Below are 21118 nucleotides of genomic sequence, written 5' to 3'. Positions count from 1 at the left end.
GAAAGATCTTTAAGTCTAGGTTCTAATGCCACAAACATTGCAATTGTGTGGTTTTCCTATTAAAAGTTATAGTCAAAAGAGTGAATATGTATCAAATTTCAACACAAAACATGTGATTAGGTTTATTTTTCGATTTTAAAAAATTGTTTTTTTCTTAGAATTAATATTTTTTTTTACTTTAATTTAATTATTATTAATAAATTTGGTTTAGTAACAATAATGGTTGATTTTATAATTAAATATACATTTAAGGGTATTTTAATAATTTCATTAAAAAAAATGACGACACAATAAAAAAGGTGGCGAATTTTAAGAATTGGGCCAATAAATATCTCACGAACTACTTGGATGGTAGGTCGGGATCATACACACCCATCTCAGGAGGCACATCAACAGGCAAAGTAGGTGAAATCTACCCTAGCATTCATCCAGTGGCCTTCAAAGATACAATGTTGATGAAAGATCTCATAGAGGCCAGCTTGTGCAAGAATCAATCTTGTTGCTCTCGGGATCCATTACAAGTTTTGATGATTCATTTGATAGAGAAATTTTAATACCATTTTGTAGCCAGCGTAGCCATAACCAAATGGTCTCTTGAAATGATGATGACAGTGAAGCAACATAAACACGAATCAATGCAAGATTATATGTCAATATTTGTCAAAGAAAGCCTTCAGAATCTGATCCCAAATGAGAACATCCTGACCTTTACTTTCAGGCATGGGTTGGATGAAAGCAGAGCTCAGAGCAGAATCCTGAAGCACAACAACTAACCATTTGTCCTTCTTGAAAACTTTGCGAGTTGTAAGGAACTACGTACAATTTATAGACTTATCTTACTATTAAATCATCAGCTCTCTATCACTCTTTTTTAAATGAAAACTCTCTACTTCTCTGATTGTAACAATACAAGCATATTCCGGCGCATGACACGACAAAAACATATCAATTTGAAGATAAAACATAATTTTGAGGAAAGAGGTTTAGCGACAAAATTCTATGTCACAAGCTGGCGACAAACACTTTTTGTCGCTTACTTTGTCACCAAACCACTATGCGCAAAGCGTTTGTCGCTTAATTTGTCGTCTAAATCTTTTTAAATTCAAAATTTAAATGGTCAACTTTTATGCGACGAGAGAATTTTTGGTATAGCTGCTGTACCAAGTCACATGTATTATATGGTACATCATTTCATTAATTTTTTGCCACATAATAAGAAATTGTCCATTAGATAATTCTAAAAACTTGTCAAATTTAAAGTTTTATCTCTCTTCTTAACACTCTTCTTCTCCCTTAAAACCCCCAAAACTCATTATCCCTAACCTAACCAAACAAAAAATACCCAAACAAATTTACAGGCTTTGATAACTACAATCAATATTAAAAATTTTGAGTGAAATTTTTAATATTACTACATTTAGCATCTGAGTAACAAAGAAGATGTAAGTTCTTACTTCTACTTTTTTTCTCTTTTCTTTATTTCAATATGAATTTATAGCTTTTTGTATCAATTTTTCAGAAAACTTAAGATTCAACTACGTTTAAAAAATTTATTTTAAAAGCAAAACTGTAACATTATTATTGTTACAGTCTATAAATTATATTAGTATTTAATTAATGCCGTATTTTTATATTTTTGAAAAGATACTTTCACATAATTGGATAATTTCATTGACTAAATATTCTTTATATATTTGATTTGGAGAAAAACATACATCAAAAGTGGTGAGTCGCCTTGTTATGATGACGGAGTACGCAAATTGAATAAGTGATATATTTACGTGGCTTCGTATAAGTAGTTTCATATAATAAGTATGAAGTTACTCCCATTAAGAAAGCCAAAGGAATCCAACATCCGGCATGTGAAAATGCTTCTCTCTCCCTCCGCCTTCCTCATCCAATCCATGCTCCGACCATCATCATCAGCTTTCACTTTTAAGAAAATAATTTACCACTCTGTCATTTTCAATTAGCATCACAACGAAAATAATTATTTTAAACAAAAATTAAATATTTAATACTATGAAAAGAGAAACTATATAAAATAGTAAATTTTTAAATAAAAATTTTAAAAATAACAATGAATTTACGAGTTATAACCGTTATAGTTCAAAACATAACAACATTGTGACCATATATATAACCGATTTGGTGAACATTAATTAAAATCACCTATTTATATTATTTGATGACATTTTGACTTCTTTTATTACGTTTGATCTTATTTTTAACTCAACCCAATTAATCCAAATTAACTCTAAAGTACGATTTAGATTTTTTAATAAGATTTAAATTAACTACAAACAAGTTTAATAAGATTATCCTTTTAAACCAATTGGTAATAAGAAAAATAACTCCATCTAACTTACATGAACTTCGATTTATTTTGATGTGTGATCACATTTGAATTATTTTTCTAACAATTTTAAAATAAGTTTTAAGTACAAATTAAGTATGAAAAAAAAAATAATAAAACCAGTAAAAATTAAATGTATATTTTATATAAATGTGGAGGAGAAATGTGTGGACAATTAATATTGTTCCACCTTTAATTCATACCAATTCCTATTTAGTGTTTCCACTCTATCAAATACACTAATTTTATCTAAAATATATGTAATGATGCATAATTAAAATTATAAAAATTTAATATGAATAAAATTTACATGAAGCCAAAACAAATAAAATTTCCCTTAATAATACTTTGACATATAAATTAAAAATAAAATATAAATTATATTAAATATGATCAATGAATAATGTCAAAATATTAATAGAAAGAGAATTAAAGGAAGTATAAGTTTTTTTTAGATTACAAAGTTAAGTGAAGAAAAAAAGGGCAATTTAAAATTTGAGTACCTTGGCATGTCCTATTAAAAGACATACTTATTACAAACTTTCAGATAAGAATTAATTAAAGTATTAAGCATTGCTAAAAATAGAAATTAACAAGTTTAATAGGACTGACAAAAAAAAAAAAAAAAAGTAAAAGAGCGAAAGGTGTGTGTGAAAACACGAAACGGGGGGAAGGGAGAAGTGGTTGAGAGGGCACCGTTGGAGAGAACCACTTATATCACCACGAATGGAGAAACTTAGTGAGGGCGCAGAAATCGTAACTATTATTTGTGTCATTTTTAAATCAAGGCCATACAAATCAAGGCCATACAGAATATGAATATGAAGACTTTCTTGAAAATGCATCTAAAACATTTTAGTTAAAATTAAGTGGAACACTAATTAAAGTGTTAATAAATTTGTAAATGAGATTAATAGAACTAAAATGAAATCATTGCTAAAAAGAAAAAGGTGCAAAATAAATAAATTCAAACTAAATTGAAAAAGTAAACAATATGAGAATAAGAGAGAATATCTCTTTTATATTTTGACTTTTAATATATTAAGTTAATTTATATATTAAGTTATGTATAATTAAAAATTATAGATATTTAATATTATGAAACTACTACTATGACTGAAAGATTTAAGTAAGATTTCACTAAATTATATTTTTCTCGTAGATTATCCGTAAAGATAAGCTTGAATGAAGAATAATATTAATATAATGTAAAAAGTATTTAAGAACCTAGCATACTACTTTTTACTTTTCATTATACTTGCTACATTTGTTCTTTCATTCAGCACTTATATTGTTTTATTTTGATTATTTATATATTAAATTGTGTACATCTAAGAATAAAAATTAATATTAAAAAATATGCGATTAGATAATTCAAACAAAATCTAACTTGATTATAATCTTATAATGTAATAAAAACTGTGACATGTAGTAGTTGTATGTGGTTTAGAATGGAGAAAGTAATAGTCTAATACGATATCTCTTTATAGTTAATTTTGTTTCGTCATCATTGGTTAGCTTATTATTTCTTCCAATCCATTTTGTCTTTTACTACATCTTTTATACTCTTCATCCATCTACAGTTGTCACCATCTTTAGATAAACTTCACTACAAACTACAAAGTACAAATGCTCATACTCATCCTATTAATTTATAAGGAGTATAATTTAATTAAGTTGATGGTGTTTGTTTCAGATACAACAGTGTAATATTAATATGTTATATATCTCACTTAGTTTATACCTAATTTAATTCGTCACTAAATGTATTTAATTCAATAATTAGTAATCATAAACCAGGAATACAAATAAATGAACGTATTAAAAATAAATTAATTAATTACAAACATTTGTATGATACAATCTCACTGTAAGACATGTTTCATACTTAAGTTAAATAGTCAAATAATAGAAACTTTAATTTATAGGCTTCTTATTTTGAGGTCGTCTTATCGTAAAACGATCTCATACATTGTAAGAGACAACATCGTTCTAACCACCATCAGTGACGCTCATAATTGAACCTCATATTAGTCAAATTCTAACACAAAAATGTTTAAATTAGCATAACTATAATTCTAAACTTAACGATTTTATTTTTTGGAACCTGTCTCGCATAAAATCCCTTGACGAATGTCAAAATCACTCAATTATAATGTATAGTATTCTCATAAAGTCAAAATGAGATCCAAATTATCTAAAGTTAATGACGCTAATAGTATCACCTTAAGATGCCAGCATATATTAAAAAAATAAATAAATTCCACCATACACAATCAAATAGTATAATATTCCAATGAGTCAATCGTAGGTCCAATAAATTTCATACAAAAATGTCAAAGTCTTAATCTAAAAATTTTAGAATCTACTATGTAATTTAATATATTTTCTTGAGTGGTCATCTATATATGAGTTAAACTTCTATATTCATTTTGATTATCCACAGTCTCAACTTAATGCAAAATTAAACTTCTATGTTGATTAAATCCTTATAGACTTGCTATTATGTTAAATGCTAATTCAATAAAACAAAAAAATAAAATATACCAATTAAATAAAGATAAAAGCTATATTAAAAAAATAATTAAGAAAATAAAAGATAAAAATTATTCCCTCCTATTCATCTTAGGTGTCCAATTTATTTTTGGGACAGTAATCTATCACTCTTAAATTGTATTTTATTATTAATCTATAAGTTAAAATATAGTCATAAGGGATCTTATTTAATTCGTTTTAATGTAAAGTTTATTAATATTAACTTTTATATTTTTTAATTATACATAATTAAATATATTAATGCTTGAATAAGTGCATTTGATAGAGTGCAAAAAGTAAATGAGACACTTAAGATGAATAAAAGGGAGTATATAACATGTGTTGATGAATGATTTGGTGATAAATTGTAAATTATATGTTATATTAGGAGCAATATAATTAAGCTTATGTGATTCAACTTCTAAGATATATCATAAATTTAAAATTAATTTAATAATATATTTATAATGAAATCAAATAATATATTATCATGAATATAAAAGAAAGAGAAAAACTTAGTGGAGTAGAAAAGTACCTGATTTTGTTTGTCCACCATTTTTAAGCATGCATTTTAACAAATAAATAAATATTAAAGTAATATACATCAACACGTATCTAACAAGATTTAAGATAAATATATTTTATGGTACAAATATTTCTTAAAAATCTTATTTAAATTTCTTTTAAATGAAATATTTTAATTAAAGTTGACAAAGAAGTAAAAGATTGTTTAATTGCACTTTATTTCCCTTGAAATTGTAAATTCCTATATAATAACCAATTCTATTGGTTGACATTGTAAATAAGAAGCCCACATTATTATTTTCTTTTAATTTGTATTAATTGAGATATATAATCTATATATCTAATGCGTCTTTTGAAGAGACCGTTTCAGAACAATTTGTGATTACTATTAACCCAATAATCTACTTCCAAAAAATTTAAAAATAATTTATTAGAAAATGGAGTAATTCCTAATAAATTTTCGTCAAGCATTCACTACCAATTAGAAAAAAATAAAAAATAGTAACACAAAAGTCCAAAATCATTAAGTTGAAAAAAGATAAAATAGTAACTTAACAATAGAAAAAGCCAGAAACAGAAATGGGGTATGAATCTGCTTGAGTTCCGGACAGTTCCAAGTTCGGTGACTCGTTTCCTCCTCCCCCACCACCCCACCCTTCCCCTTCTTATTTCTCACTCTCATTCTTACATTTTTTTTCATCCCCATCTTTTTTTCTTCTCTCTTTTCATAAATTATTACTCTCTAATTATCTCAAAATCATAATATTAATCAAATATAATCTTCAACATACCCAATTAATATAATAATTAGCAAGTAGGTAACATTAATTAAAATAGTATCCTACTTTTAATTTATTAATTAATACTAGATTTCATTGTAGAATAATTTCTTCTTGTGTTTAATTTGCAAGTGGGAAGAAAAATTAAGGGATATATACTTAATATGTGGTTGGTGTTATCCAGATGGTTTATGTTGCTTTCTCTTTCATAAGGATTCCTTAGCCATAAGATTACCCAAAAAAAGTCCCATTCTCTTTTCATCTTTTGCTTCCTTAATCAACTACAAAAATACAATTTTTAATCATATGTAAAATCTATCCCATCCCATCCTATATTATCCTATCTTAACCCTATTTTCTCTTCTTACAAAAAGATTTTTTTTCTTTTTTTTTTCTCTTCAACTTCCATTCAAATTAAACCCACCTTCAAGGTTTTTTTTTTTTTTTTAAAAAGTGGGAATCAATGGAAATAAAGGAGAAAATGAAGGATTTGGATTTGCATGGAGGAGATCTAGATGAAAATAAGCATATTATTAGTATGAAAAATGAGGAAGAAATCTGGTTTGAAAACAATCAAATTACTAACAGTAATAATAATAATAATAATAATAATAATAATAATAATAATAATAATAATAATAATACAAACACAATTAGTAATGATCATGATCATGATGATGATGATCTATTAGATGTTACTGATCCATCTTTATTCTATGCTGATTTCCCATCACTACCAGATTTTCCATGCATGTCATCATCTTCATCATCCTCTTCAACTCCACCTGCTGCTGTTAAACCCTTTGGTGTTTCTTCAACTGCCACCACTTCCTCCTCCGCTTCCACCGCCTCTTCCGGTGCCGCTTCATGGGCTTTACTCAAATCCGATGCTGAACACGACCCATCATTAGATCATCATCATGATCATCAGCATCAACCAAATCATGGGATGGATGAAATGTTGTTGGATGATGTAGATAAGTGTATGGATATGATGCAGAATTTTGGGTGTATTGATAATATGTTGGAGAATTCTGATATTTGTTGGGACCCATCTCCTTTATTTGAAGAAAATGGGGATGAAGATGAAAGGGTTTTTCAACAGTTCATGCAACAACAAGGGGATGATAGTATTACTAATAATAGTGATATTAGTGGGATTGTTGATAGGGTTGGTCAATCTCGTATGGATTGTGGTGGTGTTGGTCAATCTGAGGATTTGGCTATGGTCTTTTTTGAATGGTTGAAAACTAACAAAGAGGCTATTTCCGCCGAGGATTTGAGGAATATTAAGATTAAGAAATCTACTATTGAGAATGCTGCTAAAAGATTGGGTGGTGGGAAAGAAGGAATGAAAGAATTGCTTAAGTTGATATTGCAATGGGTGCAAAATCATCATCTTCAAAATAAAAGGACTATGGCGGCAGCGGCGGGATCCATGGGTGAGGATGATGTTCAAGTAATTGGTAGTAGTAATAATTCTATGCAAGAAAATATTAATAATATTGATAATAATAATAATAATTTGAGTGTTTCTAATAATGATTCTAGTGGAAATGGAAACCCTAGTTGTGGTATTGACCCATGTTTTAGTCCAAATAATACATGGGTGGTTCCAACACCTCCATCACAACGCTCATTTGTTAGTGATACGACTACGATGGTTCCACTACCATGTACGCCTACTCCGGGTGGTTATCTACCTTCGGTTGGTTACATGGGGGGAGGAGATCCATATTCTGGTGGTAATCCGATGGCGGCGTATCCCTCTATGGTTCCGCAAGCATCAGATTACCACACATGGGCCCCTACACCAATGCAATATGGGATTGGGCCGCATTATGGATCATTTCCTGATGCGGCCCAATATGGAGGTTACACGAACACTCCGCCTTACCCTGGGTTTTACTACCACCCTGGGGCGGGGGAGGGGGTGATGAGGATGGGGTCGTCGGGGTCATCGGCTACGAAGGAGGCTCGGAAAAAGCGGATGGCTAGGCAAAGGAGATTCTTCACACATCATCATAGAAGTTCCCATCATAATCATCATCATCAACATCATCTTCATCAGAGTAATCAGAATGGGAATAGTAATGGAGTTGTTAATCAACATATGATGATTAATCCAATGGTTGAACAACATGCAGGTGTAGGAAATGGTACTATGGGGGTCCCACATGGGAGTTGGGTATATTGGCCTCCAAACCCTTCACCACAGATGCCAGCACCGCCGCCAATGAACCATATGACTAGTCCTATGGTTGGGCAAATGATGCCACCACAACCACCTTTGGATAGGGCGGCTGGAAATGGTGTACAGAAACAAGTTGGGATCGATAAGAAACAGGTAATTAATTCTAGGTTTTTCTGGAAGCTTAAGCTTTTGGTTGATGTCATAGGATTTGGTTGATTGATGTTCCAGAATATGTTATATAATCTAACAGTTATTTTTTGTTAATAATGTCAAAGATATACGGCAGTGCGTAGTAGAGTAGACTTGACGAAAGGGTCCAATATATTATTTATATGTGTTCTATTTATTTCAATTTGTTTCGAAAATTTGGATGAATTTGAATTAATTTTATTTAGTTTCATGGGAAATTGCATATAGACTGAATTCATGTTTTCCTATAAAGTTTTACTTTTATGTATTGGAAATGAAAATGGAATTAGTTAAGTGGGTATTAATTGATGGTTTTGGTTTGAATTATAGGGATGGAAAACAGAAAAGAATTTGAGGTTTCTTTTACAAAAAGTGTTGAAGCAAAGTGATGTGGGTAATCTTGGGAGGATTGTCTTGCCTAAGGTACTATTCGTCGACATTTTTCTGGCCGAATAATGATCCAATGATATGATTATATGTTATTGTTTCGTATTAACAATGATCACCTTTTTTAATTTACTTGATCAGAAAGAGGCAGAAACACATTTGCCAGAGCTCGAAGCGAGGGATGGGATACCTATTGCCATGGAAGATATTGGCACGTCTCGTGTGTGGAACATGCGTTATAGGTATAATATAAATTTGATTGGTTATATTTGTTACCGTCATTGATTTTTGATGAATAATGGCGAAGTATCTGACAAAATATTGTGTGTTCTTATTCCTTTCGGAGCGTCAGGTTTTGGCCAAACAATAAAAGCAGGATGTATCTCTTAGAGAACACAGGTATCAATCTGTGTCAATTTCAACTTGGCTTAAATACTAGCTAGAGAATCATGGGTTAATAGTCGTTGAGAACTTTCCCGTTCAGCCTCGTGATAAAAGTGTGATTGATTCCTACTACGTGCACAAAGGATCAACTCCCATCCTATGGGCCCACTTGTGTGGACATACCCACTGGGCATCCATAGGCTTGAGTCCACAAAACCACGGGTTAAAAGTGTGGACTGACATACAACACTGGATGAAGCTCATTCTTTTTCAAAACCATATGCTAATTCACCAAATATTATATGCTTCATTCTTTTTCAAAACCATATGCTAATTCACCAAATATTATATGCAAGTTCACAATCTAATATTTTAGTGATATGGGATTTTGAAATGAAGTATTTCCAACACCCTCTTCCCTTGCCCGGACTACCTATGAATTAAAAAATATATAGAAATATAACTCATATTTATTTATAATGGTGGGTTTTTATTGAATTTTCAGGGGATTTTGTTAGGTCTAATGGACTCCAAGAAGGGGACTTCATTGTAATCTATTCAGATGTAAAATGTGGCAAATATGTATGTTTTCTTTGTCCCACGTACAACATAATTGTGTTTCTTCCAACTTGCACTATATGTAATTTTTTCAGATGACAAATGTGGCTATTTGTGCATTGTTTCCCTTTTTATCCACATAATGGCTTCATTCCAACTTGCACTATGTTTGTGAATTTTTATCTTGACCTTTTTATTTTTTTTTCAACTTGCACTTTGACTTTTCATTTTGTCTACTTAACTTGTGCCATGTCTAGTTTACGATATTGTTTTGCCACTTGCGTGCACTTTGCAACATAAACATATTTGTACTTGCTTTGTACTAACTCCTATATTGTACCACTCGATCGTCTAAATTACTAAGCAACATTAGAAATATTGCACTATTTATTTATAACCCTTTATTAGTGATACTAGATAGATAGTTGTTGCGTAGGGTGTGTTTCCTCGCCAGAAGGTAGATCCTTTTAGTTCAAATTGGTTGACGATGACCCCTCTAGGTCCATTATACGTCGGTTTTCTTTGCGCATCAATGCAACTTTTAATTAGCCACCCCCCCCCCCCCCCCCCAACCAAAAAAAAAAAGAAAGAACATCATGAGAAATTAACCATTTGAGGTCTTTATTCTTCGTTTTTGATGTTGAGTATCTTGTTTTTGTTTAAGTGTCATTCATAACAAACCAATTATTTGGTGATATATATGAAATACTCTATGTGTATACCCTTATGAAATTCAAGTACTACGGAGGTCGGTGGCTTTTCTTATGGATTATGAATAGTCCTATGTTATTTTACCGATCCCAAATCTCTTGATACATTTGTGATTTGGGCTAGTTCGTTTGTTCTAAATCTTCTTTGTAGCTAGTAATCTAATTCTGTTTTGTTTCGTTGTAGTAATCTAACACAAGAAGTTAATGATTAGGTCTAGTTAAAATGGCTTTGCATTGCTTAGAGTACATAATTTCATGATCTTAAAAAACTTGAATAAGCATTATGTAGTTTTTAAAGAGCATATATCACCCCACACACTATTAAACATCTTATTTTGAATACTACATATATAGGTGACACTCATTTAATGACATTTTGATAATATTTTCTAAATTTCTTTCAATTTTTATGGGTAAATGTTGAAAAATATATTTCATTTTACTTTTTCTTTCATTACTAAACCCAAAAATTGTTCTTTAATTAATAATTTACTTCTAGTATATTCCTATTCCTACAATCCTACTAGGTCCATTTCACTACTACACTTATTCTATGAATTCTTTTCTACTTGTGATGAGCGCTCGGCCTTTACATATAACTTTGTTTTAATTTGTTCATTCCAGATGATAAGAGGGGTGAAAGTACGACCGCAACAACAAACCACACGACCAGAAACGACCAACAAAAAAGCAAACAAGACCCAAAAAATGGAAGGAACCTCTTCCCCAGCACGAATCGGAGTAATGCAGAGCTAAATATGTATTTTCGTTCCGAGTAGTCGACTGTTGATATAAGTATTGTGCAGTAATTTCAGCCGTAGCTAAAGACCCCCCTCCCCCATGCATGGTTTTCTGCTCCTGAAATTTGGCATACATTACTCATCCATCCAAAGAACAGGGCTGGCTGCTGGGGTCAACAACCAATTAATATTAATAGTACTAAAAACCCTAACTGCTCCCGTGCTTTCGCGGAATATGGTGGAAGACAATGCAATACTGTTATGGTTGCCTTTTGGAAGCATTTGTGTACGTATTAATTGTGTATGTTATAAACTTTTATTTCTACTCTTTCTAATAATTCTGTCCTCTAAACTGTGATGTGGTAAGTATTGTTTTATTTCATGACTGATTAATGTTGAATGTTTATCTTAACATTAATGTAATTTGTGCATTGTGTGTGAATAATTAAACATCATCATCTTCATTTTTCTTTCTTTTCTTGTTTTTCCAATTTATTACTCCGTGTTCGAGATTTTAATTGTGTATTTAGGAATTAGACGTGTTTTGGTAAATGATTTTTGGCTTTTAGTCGGTCAAAAAACAAAAAACAAAAAAGAAAGTGTTTGGTATTTATATGGCTTTGATTTTAAGCTAAAATTAAAACTTTGTTGGCTTTTTTTTTTCAGTGAACATCCAATATTAGAGTTTTACTTAATATTTTCCTTAAGGACTGACTTTTAGCTTTAAATCAACAAAAAAAGTCAGCACCTTTTAATTTAATTTGCTGGCCGAACAAGTCCACTAAATTAGCAACAATTTGCTAAATTATTCCACTTAAATAATTAAAAATTATAAAAAAATAATATTAATAAAAATTTATTTTGAGATGGAATTATAAAATTTTACTTGGTACTGTTTTAAATTTTAGTTTCACAAATAGAATACAATATTATACGAGTGACTAGTAAATAGCGTCAAAAAATTAATACTCCCACCAAACTAATTTAAGTTGTCCCATTTTCTTATTTGACAAAGTTTTTTTAGTTGTCCCATTTCTATTTTTGTCAATATTTTTTTACCTAAATATCCTTAGTTCACACAAGTAATTACGAATATACCCCTATATACCTTACTTACCCAACTACCCTTCACTACTTACCCTTCACTACTTACCTTTTTTAATGGACCCCACACCATCCTTAATAACCGTGCCCAAGCAAATGGGACATTTAAATTGGTTCGGAGGGAGTATTACTCCTCTACCGAAGACAAAAAATTAATACTACTCTACCGAAGATGAGGGAGCTAGTATTGTGGGTTTTATTTATATTTTGCCAATGGTTTTTTTTTTTTTTACATGTATAGTAGGTTGAGAAAAAAAAGGATAATTATGTAATAATTAAACTCATAAGTTGATAAAAAAAATACTTGCTCCTAATACTAAAACGAGGCAATGTTTTTTTAGTCATACTAAAGAAAAATAATTGAAAATGCCAATGTAGTGAAATTGGCAAAATGCATTTTTTTTTTCAAAAATGCACTTTTTTTATGATTAACTAACTACATCTTAATTTCTAGAAGATATTATGTACAAATCAAAGTAAATAAAGTACAGTAGATATGCTTTGGTTTCAAAGTTATCATTATAATCTTTGGTGTTGTGTATATTTGTTGTATAAGGCATGCATTGGTCGTAGGCATGTTTGGTAGTGAATTGGTTTTATTGAGATCATGCCAACCAAATTTTGTCTCTTTCTTCTAATCATAAGATGGTATATTTATTTTGCTATAAGTCATTAATTGAGTATAATTTGTTAAAAATAAAAATAAAATAAATATCAATGTAGTAGGGACTTATCTTAAAAAATAATACTTGCTCTTCAATCGGAATAAAACTTGATTCTCAAAATGATCATAACTTTATATATTTTCTTGTGAACTGACTTATTTTATTGGTTTTCCATGCATTTTGTAGATTAAAAATTTAGTTGGAGACCAACTAATTTTCGAACAATCCCTTTTATAAAAGATTTTTCTAAAAGATGCATTTGTTGTGCGTTTGTTTTGCCATAAAATATTTATTGGGTGATTTTTCATTATTTCATTTTTCTAATGTTGAAGATTGGTGTTAGAATTTGATAAAAATGGGTATGGTACTAATTTTATTATTAATTTATCATAAATACATAAATTAGAAAGAAAATTTTTACAGCCCTTCTTGTATGAGACCGTCTCAGCGTGAGACAAGTCCATACAAAAAGTTCGTTATACAAAAGGTTTTACTATTAGGTTATTTAACTTAAGTATAGGACACATTTCACGTTGAGACCATCTTATATAAGAATTTTTAGAAATTTTAATAGAAAAAAAAAGGAAAAGGTAGCACACTAAAATGAATGACTGTAAGTAAACCCAAACCCTTGTGAAGCTCAGCTCCCAACCCATTTTCCACAGCCCAATTATTCAGCGGCCCAAATAGAATCCCCGCACACATGTGAGACGCTCTTAACCTCTTACTTAATAGATAAATTTTTAAATGAAATAGTTTTATTTTTAGATTATTTCTATTGAGATAATTTAATGTGTATTTATAATATTAAAGTGACAAATTAATATTATAAAGTAATTATTTACAATTTTAAAGTGATTATTTATAGTCTTAAAGTGATTACTTATAATGAATGTGATCAATATAATCTTGAAGTGATCAGTGTTATAGTCTTAAAGTGGTCGTCATTTCCGGAATTTTATGTTAAGTTATTGGAGTTCTGTATTTTTGGTTTAAACCTGTAAACTTTAATATTTTGATTATTATAATTCAAAAAAAATAAATATTAAAACTGTAATTCGTAAAAATGCTAAATTTAAAAGGTATAACTTACAAATAATTCTTTTAAATTTTACTAAAAAAAATATAGTTTAATTGAAGGTGCGGCATGCCCCCGCAAATTATTAACGTTAAACAAAACGGTCAGGTAAGGAATTTAATAAACTTATCATATTTGGAAGAAGTAAACGACGCCGTCCTATTACAGTGGGTTCATATTGAAAGAAGAAAAAGTAACGCGCATTACCGTTTTAAAGTGTAGAAGACTATGACCAACTTGGGAATCTCCCAAAGCAACCATAATTGAAAAACCTCCAATTATGTTAGCTATGGAGGTCAGGTCAGACCTTAAGAACTAGCTTTTCAATGTTAAATTAGGGTCGTTGATCTAGACTATGGAAAATTCTGATCAGAAATTTAGATTTTCAGGTAATAAGTTGGATTACTTTAGAGAATCTAGTGAAGGGTCACGAACTCAGTCAAAACCCAAATCAATTTCAGATTTAGGTCAATCTCTTGCTGAAAATATTGACTTTATTAGAGATTCAAAGTCAGTAATCGATCGTGTTGAATCCCAAGAGCTGACACTTAGTTACCTTTGTGAGAACCCTAAATCAGGGAGAATTATGAAAGGAAAAGGTATAATCATGGAGAATTTAGGGCAAAACGAGGAGGAAAAATGGGTTGAAAGGGATTTTCTGCAATTGAATAGTAGTGAAAATGGTTCATCAAAACGAGAAGCCAAGGTTGAGGAGGATAATAATGGAGATTGCAACAAGAAGCAGAAGCTGGAGACATTGAAATTATCTCTAGCTTTACCTGATGTATCTCTTTCTCTTTCTGCATCAAACGCTGCTGTGCCGAATCGTGATTTTGCACCATCCAGAAGTGTTCAATCGGATGATTTTACAGGCACAGGTACAGCTGCTTCTTTGTCTTACTCTTATTCGCTTCCGTTTTCTCATAACCCTAGTTGCTCGTTGACTCGAAATTCTACTGATCAAATTTGGAATTGTGGTGAGGGAACTAATGGATCTGTTCATAGTCGATTTAAACCAATTGGGGATGGTAGCGTTTCATTATCCAATCATTGGTCTCGTCCATTGAATAGGGATGGTTGTAATAGTCTTTATAGAGCTGCAGCAGCTGCCTCTGAGAACACTAATAGTTCATTTTTTCCTTCGGAATTGCCTGCTAAGCCGATGACAGCGGATTTCAAGGGGACAGATAGTTTGGAGGATGTGAGAAAAGGGGAAAGGATTGTTAGAGATGTGATCATGGAGCGTGTCGTTCGAGATATTCCTGTTGAAGGTGTTGAATTAGCTAGAGAGTATTTGAAGTATATAATGGGAGCACCTGAGAGAAAGGATGAATTGGGTTATTTGCAGAATTTGCTTGAAAGAAGGTCTGACCTTACAAGGGAGATGCTTTTGAAGTGTGATAGACTTCAAATGGAGATCATGGTTGCTGTGAAATTTGGTTTACGTGAGTTTGTTTCAGGGAAATTTCGTCTGCCCGTCAGTGAATTGGTCGAGATTTTCTTGTTTCTGAGATGTAGAAATGTTAATTGTAAAGCTTCACTGCCTGTAGATGATTGTGATTGTAAGATTTGCTCAACTAAGAAAGGGTTTTGCAGTCAATGTATGTGCCCTGTCTGTTATAGCTATGATTGTGCTAGTAATACTTGTAGTTGGGTTGGTTGTGATGCTTGCTCTCATTGGTGTCATGCTGCTTGTGCTACTGACAAAAAGCTCATTAAGCCTGGTCCTAGCTTCAAGGGCTCCTCTCAGATGCAGTTTTATTGTCTTGGATGTGGTCATGCTTCGGAAATGTTTGGGTTTGTCAAAGATGTGTTTCTCTGTTGTGCTAAAGACTGGGGTTTAGAAACACTACAAAAGGAGCTTGATTGTGTTCGAAGAATCTTTAAAGGAAGTGAGGATCTTAAGGGCAAAGAATTGTATCTCAAGGCTGCAGAGTTGATCACTAGGCTTGAAAGAAGGGTTATATCTCCATCAGATGCCTGCACTGTTATCATTCATTTCTTCAGTAGTAAGCTTGGTAAATTTCTTCCTCCATTTTTTGTGTTTTATTACTGCATTGCTTTGTTCCTGTTGATCATTGGACTACTTTTAATGTGCTTAAAAAGTGTTTGAGGAATGAGGATGTTGGTTTGCTATAGGTTATCTGTTTGACTTGCAATGAATAAGCTTATTGTTATTTTACGTTGCTATATGGTAAAGTATAGAGTGAAACGATGAATAAAAGGATATTCTTGTTTTGATACGACATTGTTTTATTCTTGTTTACCATTGGACTACATGAGGAGCTGGTTTGTTGTAGGCTATTTAGTTGACTTTTTATTGATGAGTTTATTAGTATTTTACATTGCAAGATGGAAAACCTCAAAGCATAATGATAGGAAACTGAGGCAAAACTGATAAGAGAAGCACCACTATTTTTAAAAAAATTCTAATACAATATGGGGCATTGTTGTTGTACTTGCTTTATTGTTTTTTATATTTTGTGTGGAATATCTCTTGTTCACGCAAGTATCATATCATATCCTCTGGGATGCCATGATGTGAAGTTAAGAACTTTTACATACTATATTCTATAATCTATATCTAGCCTAGTCAGGGTTCCTAGATATAATTGATGACGTTTCATCCTAATTTTGTACTAGCCATTTCCCTAGAGTCATTTTTTTTTATCTTGTATCATGTAGATTATGTGTTTTGTAATGACAATTTAAATTTAACTTATATCTATTTGAAATGTAATATATCATTTCCAAAGAAAAATATGGCTTAATTACGCTCTTGTAATCCCTCTTATCAGTCTCCATTACTCTTTAGCTGGTAGTGTAGCCTTGCCTCAAGGACTTTAAGATACTGTTTAGCAAGCTACGTGGATCGCATTGGTATGTCTCTTAATATTTCTCCAACCTTTATGCTCATGCATCATAGTTCAGTGATTTCATGTGGATCTTTCTAAGGGATTGCACCACATTTTGATGACGTGCACACCTCACACCTTGGCGCTTTGTGCCTAGGCTCTAGGACCCTTATGGTCTTGGTGTGTCCTGAGCTGGTCCAAACATTGCTTTAAAGTCTATCTTCACTCACATACTCGGATACTCCCTATCGCCTTAGTGCCCCTTGAGCAGTTTTAAACATTGTTTTGAATTCAGTATCTTCTCTTATAACACTCCATCTCCTCCCGATTTTGAGTTCATCTTCATTACTACCAAGTGGGGTGTTGTCTTCATCTTCACTATTCTCATAATCACCAAAGTAGGTATCAGGAACCTCTTGGTTTCGCTTAGTAGGGTTGTCAGATTTATGCTTGCTAATTGGAATGCATTGCATTAGTTTGGCTCTCGTAGGATTATCTTTAATTTGCTAATGGCGTGCAGCCTGTTCATATAAACTAATGTATGGCCATATGGGTACCTTATTAAGTGAATTCTGCTCTCTTATGAAATATTAATGTGAATTCTGCTCTTATGAAATATTAAGTGAATTCTGCTCTCTTATGAAATATTAATGTGTAGTTTCCTCTGTCCAAGATAATATTGCTCCTTAATGGCTTTCTGATCTTTTACATATCGGCTTTGTTTACAGATAAGGAGGACATGACAGATAATGTTACTGCTAGTATTGGGGGAAAAGATTTGGTAGCCAGTCAAGTGCGTCGCATTAATGATGCATTTTCCTCTCCTTCTGGTGATTTGCCCCGACATTCTGACTTATATAACTCTGGTTCTGTTCGTCAAGGAGTAGTTTCATACGATAATTTCCGTTATAGCGCTCCTAAGCCACATATATCGAGTGATCGACACCTAGAAGATGAGTTGTCTGGAAAATTCTCCAAAAAGGACACATTCGAATTTGATAGCTCAGAGAGTATTATTCGCTGGAAGGAAGAAGCAGCCAAAATGTTGCAAAATCGAGCAGATGAAGCAAGGAAAGAGATGGAGGAATATCGACAATTGGTGCAGGCAAAAACAGAGAAGCTAGAACAAGAGTACTCCGAGAAGCTTGCAAAGTTGTGCTTGCAGGAGACTGAAGAGAGGAGAAGAAAGAAATTAGAGGAGCTGAGGATACTCGAGAGTTCACATTCTGATTACTTCAAAATGAAGATCAGGATGCAGGCGGAAATCAGCGGATTAGTCGAAAGAATGGAGGCCACAAAGCAGCTGTGGGTCTAACTCGTTGTGTTCCTCTCAACAATGTGTTTTAAGTGTGATTAATATATGATCTTTTATCTTATATTGCATCTTTTTGGACAAATTCCGTTGTTTTTTCCGATGGCCGGTTATGGGGGTTAAATCGTTGGGTGTGTGCTCAGGGAGAAGCAAAAAAGACTAATGAATGTATCTCCTGGATGATATCTGTAAAAACATTGTTTTTTGGTATTCATAGTTAACTTGCTCTGTGCCCAAATTTCAGACCCAGTTAACACAAGTGTATGTCTAGAAACAACCATCAGTTGACAAGATAAAGATTCATCTCAATACCAAGCTTTCCTAGAGTGATCACATCAAAGAGAGTCGGGCTGAAACATGGACTGCCCAGACATAGCCCGTATAAGATAGATATTTTATGTGGTAACATGTGGGTCTAGGTCATGTATAAACCTCAATTTTGGAAGGGCAAATACATTACGGCATGACATGATCATGTATCATGATCATGATCAGGATACGATTTGACACAGTACGACTTAACATGACACGTGACATGTGCACGAGCGATCCAACACAAAACGATTTCCATTGCTGCTTAAAACTAGTACATGCATCAGTGATCAGACAGATGGTTAATAGCAAGAGAAGTCAAAATCACAGGAAGCAAGTCTGGAAAGCTTTTTTAAAAATATCAATAATGGGTATAAAGTTTTATTCTTCAACACTTTCCTGTGTTCTGCCATTTCCACTACTATCAATATTAACGGATAAAGTGGTTGCGTACTTCTTTTTCTGATTTTGAGACTGTGGAGTTGAGAGGCGGCGGCCATTTCGTTGTAGCTAGGGTTTTACTTTCAAACTCAATTTAAAGGAAAAGAAAAATAATCAAAATACGGGATGATTTGAGTTTGGATCTTGTTAAAATGTCTATTATTACTTATATGTGAGTTGTTTCACATCAAAAAAAGAAAAGAGAATATATATTTTATGAACTTAAGTGGTAACTCCTACTATTCGTCAATTGCTTTTAGCTGTGAACCTTCTTTAATTTGTATGTATGTTATCTTAAAATATAGTAAGATTCTTATGACACAATATTGTTTTATAAGGATACTATAGAAGGGTACCAACTATGAATATCGAAAACAGTATGATACTATCGTACCTTCGGATTAGCACAAAAAAAATTGACATTAATAATTCAATCTTTTATTCATCCGTTATAACTAATCACAATTATGTATTATTTTTTGAATAAATTAACTTTTGCCCTTTGTTTATTGTCAACATACTAATTGAATATGCTAATAGCAAAGTAAAGATAAAAGTTAAATTATTATTAAATAAAAAACATGTTAAAAGCAAACTAAAAATATATATTAAATTATTAAAAATAATTAAAAAATAAAATAATTTATAACGGTATATAAAAAGTTTAATTATTAATATCAATTTTTATAAAAAAGTTAATCAGAGTACATTTTCTTTAATTTGGTTTTGAGTCATCGGCTCATAGCCCAGTTCACCAGCAAAAATTAAAGTGCATTGAAGTCGTCCAGCTTTCTCCCATGACTCCAATTAATTACGTGTCTACCATGTTGAACTACTATATCTAGCCTTGCTCCGCAATGCTACTCTCATCTTACCTATAATCTTGATTTACTCCTTTATATGATTAACTCACCTTGTACGGATTGTCTCACTATAAGATAGATTCGTATAATAAGTCGATTTTTCTAATTAATCACTTAAAAATTAGAAAAATTTATCCAAAATAATCCCACTTATTGTCCATTTCCTGTGAATAATCTCTACTATTGATTATTTCTAAATAATTCAACCTTTGTTTATATTTGCTGACAGCACTCCTTTTTATATTTTAACCGGCTATTATAGATATATACCACCATATAGGAGTAGGGTTAGACCAACAAAGAAGCATAAGGGGAAAAAGAAGTGAGTGTAACGGTTAGTAGGTACCTATAATAAGCAGTTAAAATGTGAAAATGAGTACTGTCAGCAAATAATATACAAAGGTTGAATTATTTTGAAATAATCAATAGTAGATATTATTCACCGCTGATGAACAATAGGTGAGATTATTATGGAATTTTTTCCCTAAAATTATAAGTGATCACATTAACATATCAACTATACATGACTCAGTTGTATAAAAATAGTCTCACCATAAAAACGTTTCATTTAAAAGTTTGTGTTATATGATTATACCTTTGTTTTTTTGTTTGTCTTCTTTGATAATTTGTGTGAGAGTTTTTTTATCAATTGGTGCAAACTAAGACATAGTGTTATAGTAGTCCAATGGGAGTTTTGTATGTGTAAAGTGTACATGTACCAAAGACAAACACCTAAATAAGATGGAATTTATTTATACAACAATCTATTTCACAAGCTTTTTTATTTTACACCTCTAAAACAATTTGAATACAAATATTCTAAGTAACGAAATGAATTGAAATCTTCTAGCTAGCTAAGTTTTACTTCATTATATACTTTTTATTTTGGATTGTCCATTTAGTTATCATTATTTATTGTTTTGCAAATAATTCTCATCATTCTTTTTCAATCTCACACGCAAATTCTTTTACTCTATTAACCTCACTAGCTCACTCATTTCTTGACCCATATAATATATCAATTACAAATTCATATTTACACCGTTTTTAAAAAGATGCAAATCAAATAAGATGAGAGTAAGATAGTAATAAAGTGTTAAAGTACTTTAAATGAAAGGGCTAAAAATATAG

At 31.5% G+C, this 21118-nt stretch overlaps 2 protein-coding genes across 2 annotated transcripts; both read left to right on the top strand.

Annotated features, from left to right (window-relative positions):
- The first annotated feature begins 6658 nt into the window (after window positions 1–6658).
- On the top strand, window positions 6659–11451 carry LOC130813122 (B3 domain-containing transcription factor ABI3). Its single transcript, XM_057678856.1, has 6 exons — window positions 6659–8542; window positions 8909–9001; window positions 9107–9207; window positions 9312–9364; window positions 9855–9931; window positions 11242–11451. The coding sequence occupies exons 1-6, from the start codon at window positions 6659–6661 to the stop codon at window positions 11371–11373; spliced, it is 2340 nt and encodes a 779-aa protein (XP_057534839.1). The 3' UTR covers window positions 11374–11451.
- A 2922-nt stretch (window positions 11452–14373) lies between these two features.
- LOC130813121 (protein OBERON 3) lies at window positions 14374–19349 on the top strand. The gene is made up of 2 exons (XM_057678855.1): window positions 14374–16222; window positions 17788–19349. The coding sequence occupies exons 1-2, from the start codon at window positions 14560–14562 to the stop codon at window positions 18372–18374; spliced, it is 2250 nt and encodes a 749-aa protein (XP_057534838.1). The 5' UTR covers window positions 14374–14559; the 3' UTR covers window positions 18375–19349.
- Window positions 19350–21118: the final 1769 nt, after the last annotated feature.

The sequence above is a fragment of the Amaranthus tricolor genome, chromosome 5 (genome assembly GCF_026212465.1).
Source record: "Amaranthus tricolor cultivar Red isolate AtriRed21 chromosome 5, ASM2621246v1, whole genome shotgun sequence".
NCBI lineage: Eukaryota > Viridiplantae > Streptophyta > Magnoliopsida > Caryophyllales > Amaranthaceae > Amaranthus > Amaranthus tricolor.
The sequence above is the reverse complement of the archived record's forward strand: the minus strand, read 5'-3'. Positions and strand labels throughout refer to the sequence as shown.

Excerpts from the sequence above, each read along its gene's own strand:
- LOC130813122 (XM_057678856.1), top strand. The coding sequence starts at position 6,659 with ATGGAAATAAAGGAGAAAATGAAGGATTTGGATTTGCATGGAGGAGAT. Across the intron at positions 8,543-8,908 it reads TTGGGATCGATAAGAAACAG|GGATGGAAAACAGAAAAGAA; the intron begins GTAATTAATTCT and ends TTTGAATTATAG. Across the intron at positions 9,002-9,106 it reads GGAGGATTGTCTTGCCTAAG|AAAGAGGCAGAAACACATTT; the intron begins GTACTATTCGTC and ends TTACTTGATCAG.
- LOC130813121 (XM_057678855.1), top strand. The coding sequence starts at position 14,560 with ATGGAAAATTCTGATCAGAAATTTAGATTTTCAGGTAATAAGTTGGAT. Across the intron at positions 16,223-17,787 it reads TTTCTTCAGTAGTAAGCTTG|ATAAGGAGGACATGACAGAT; the intron begins GTAAATTTCTTC and ends CTTTGTTTACAG.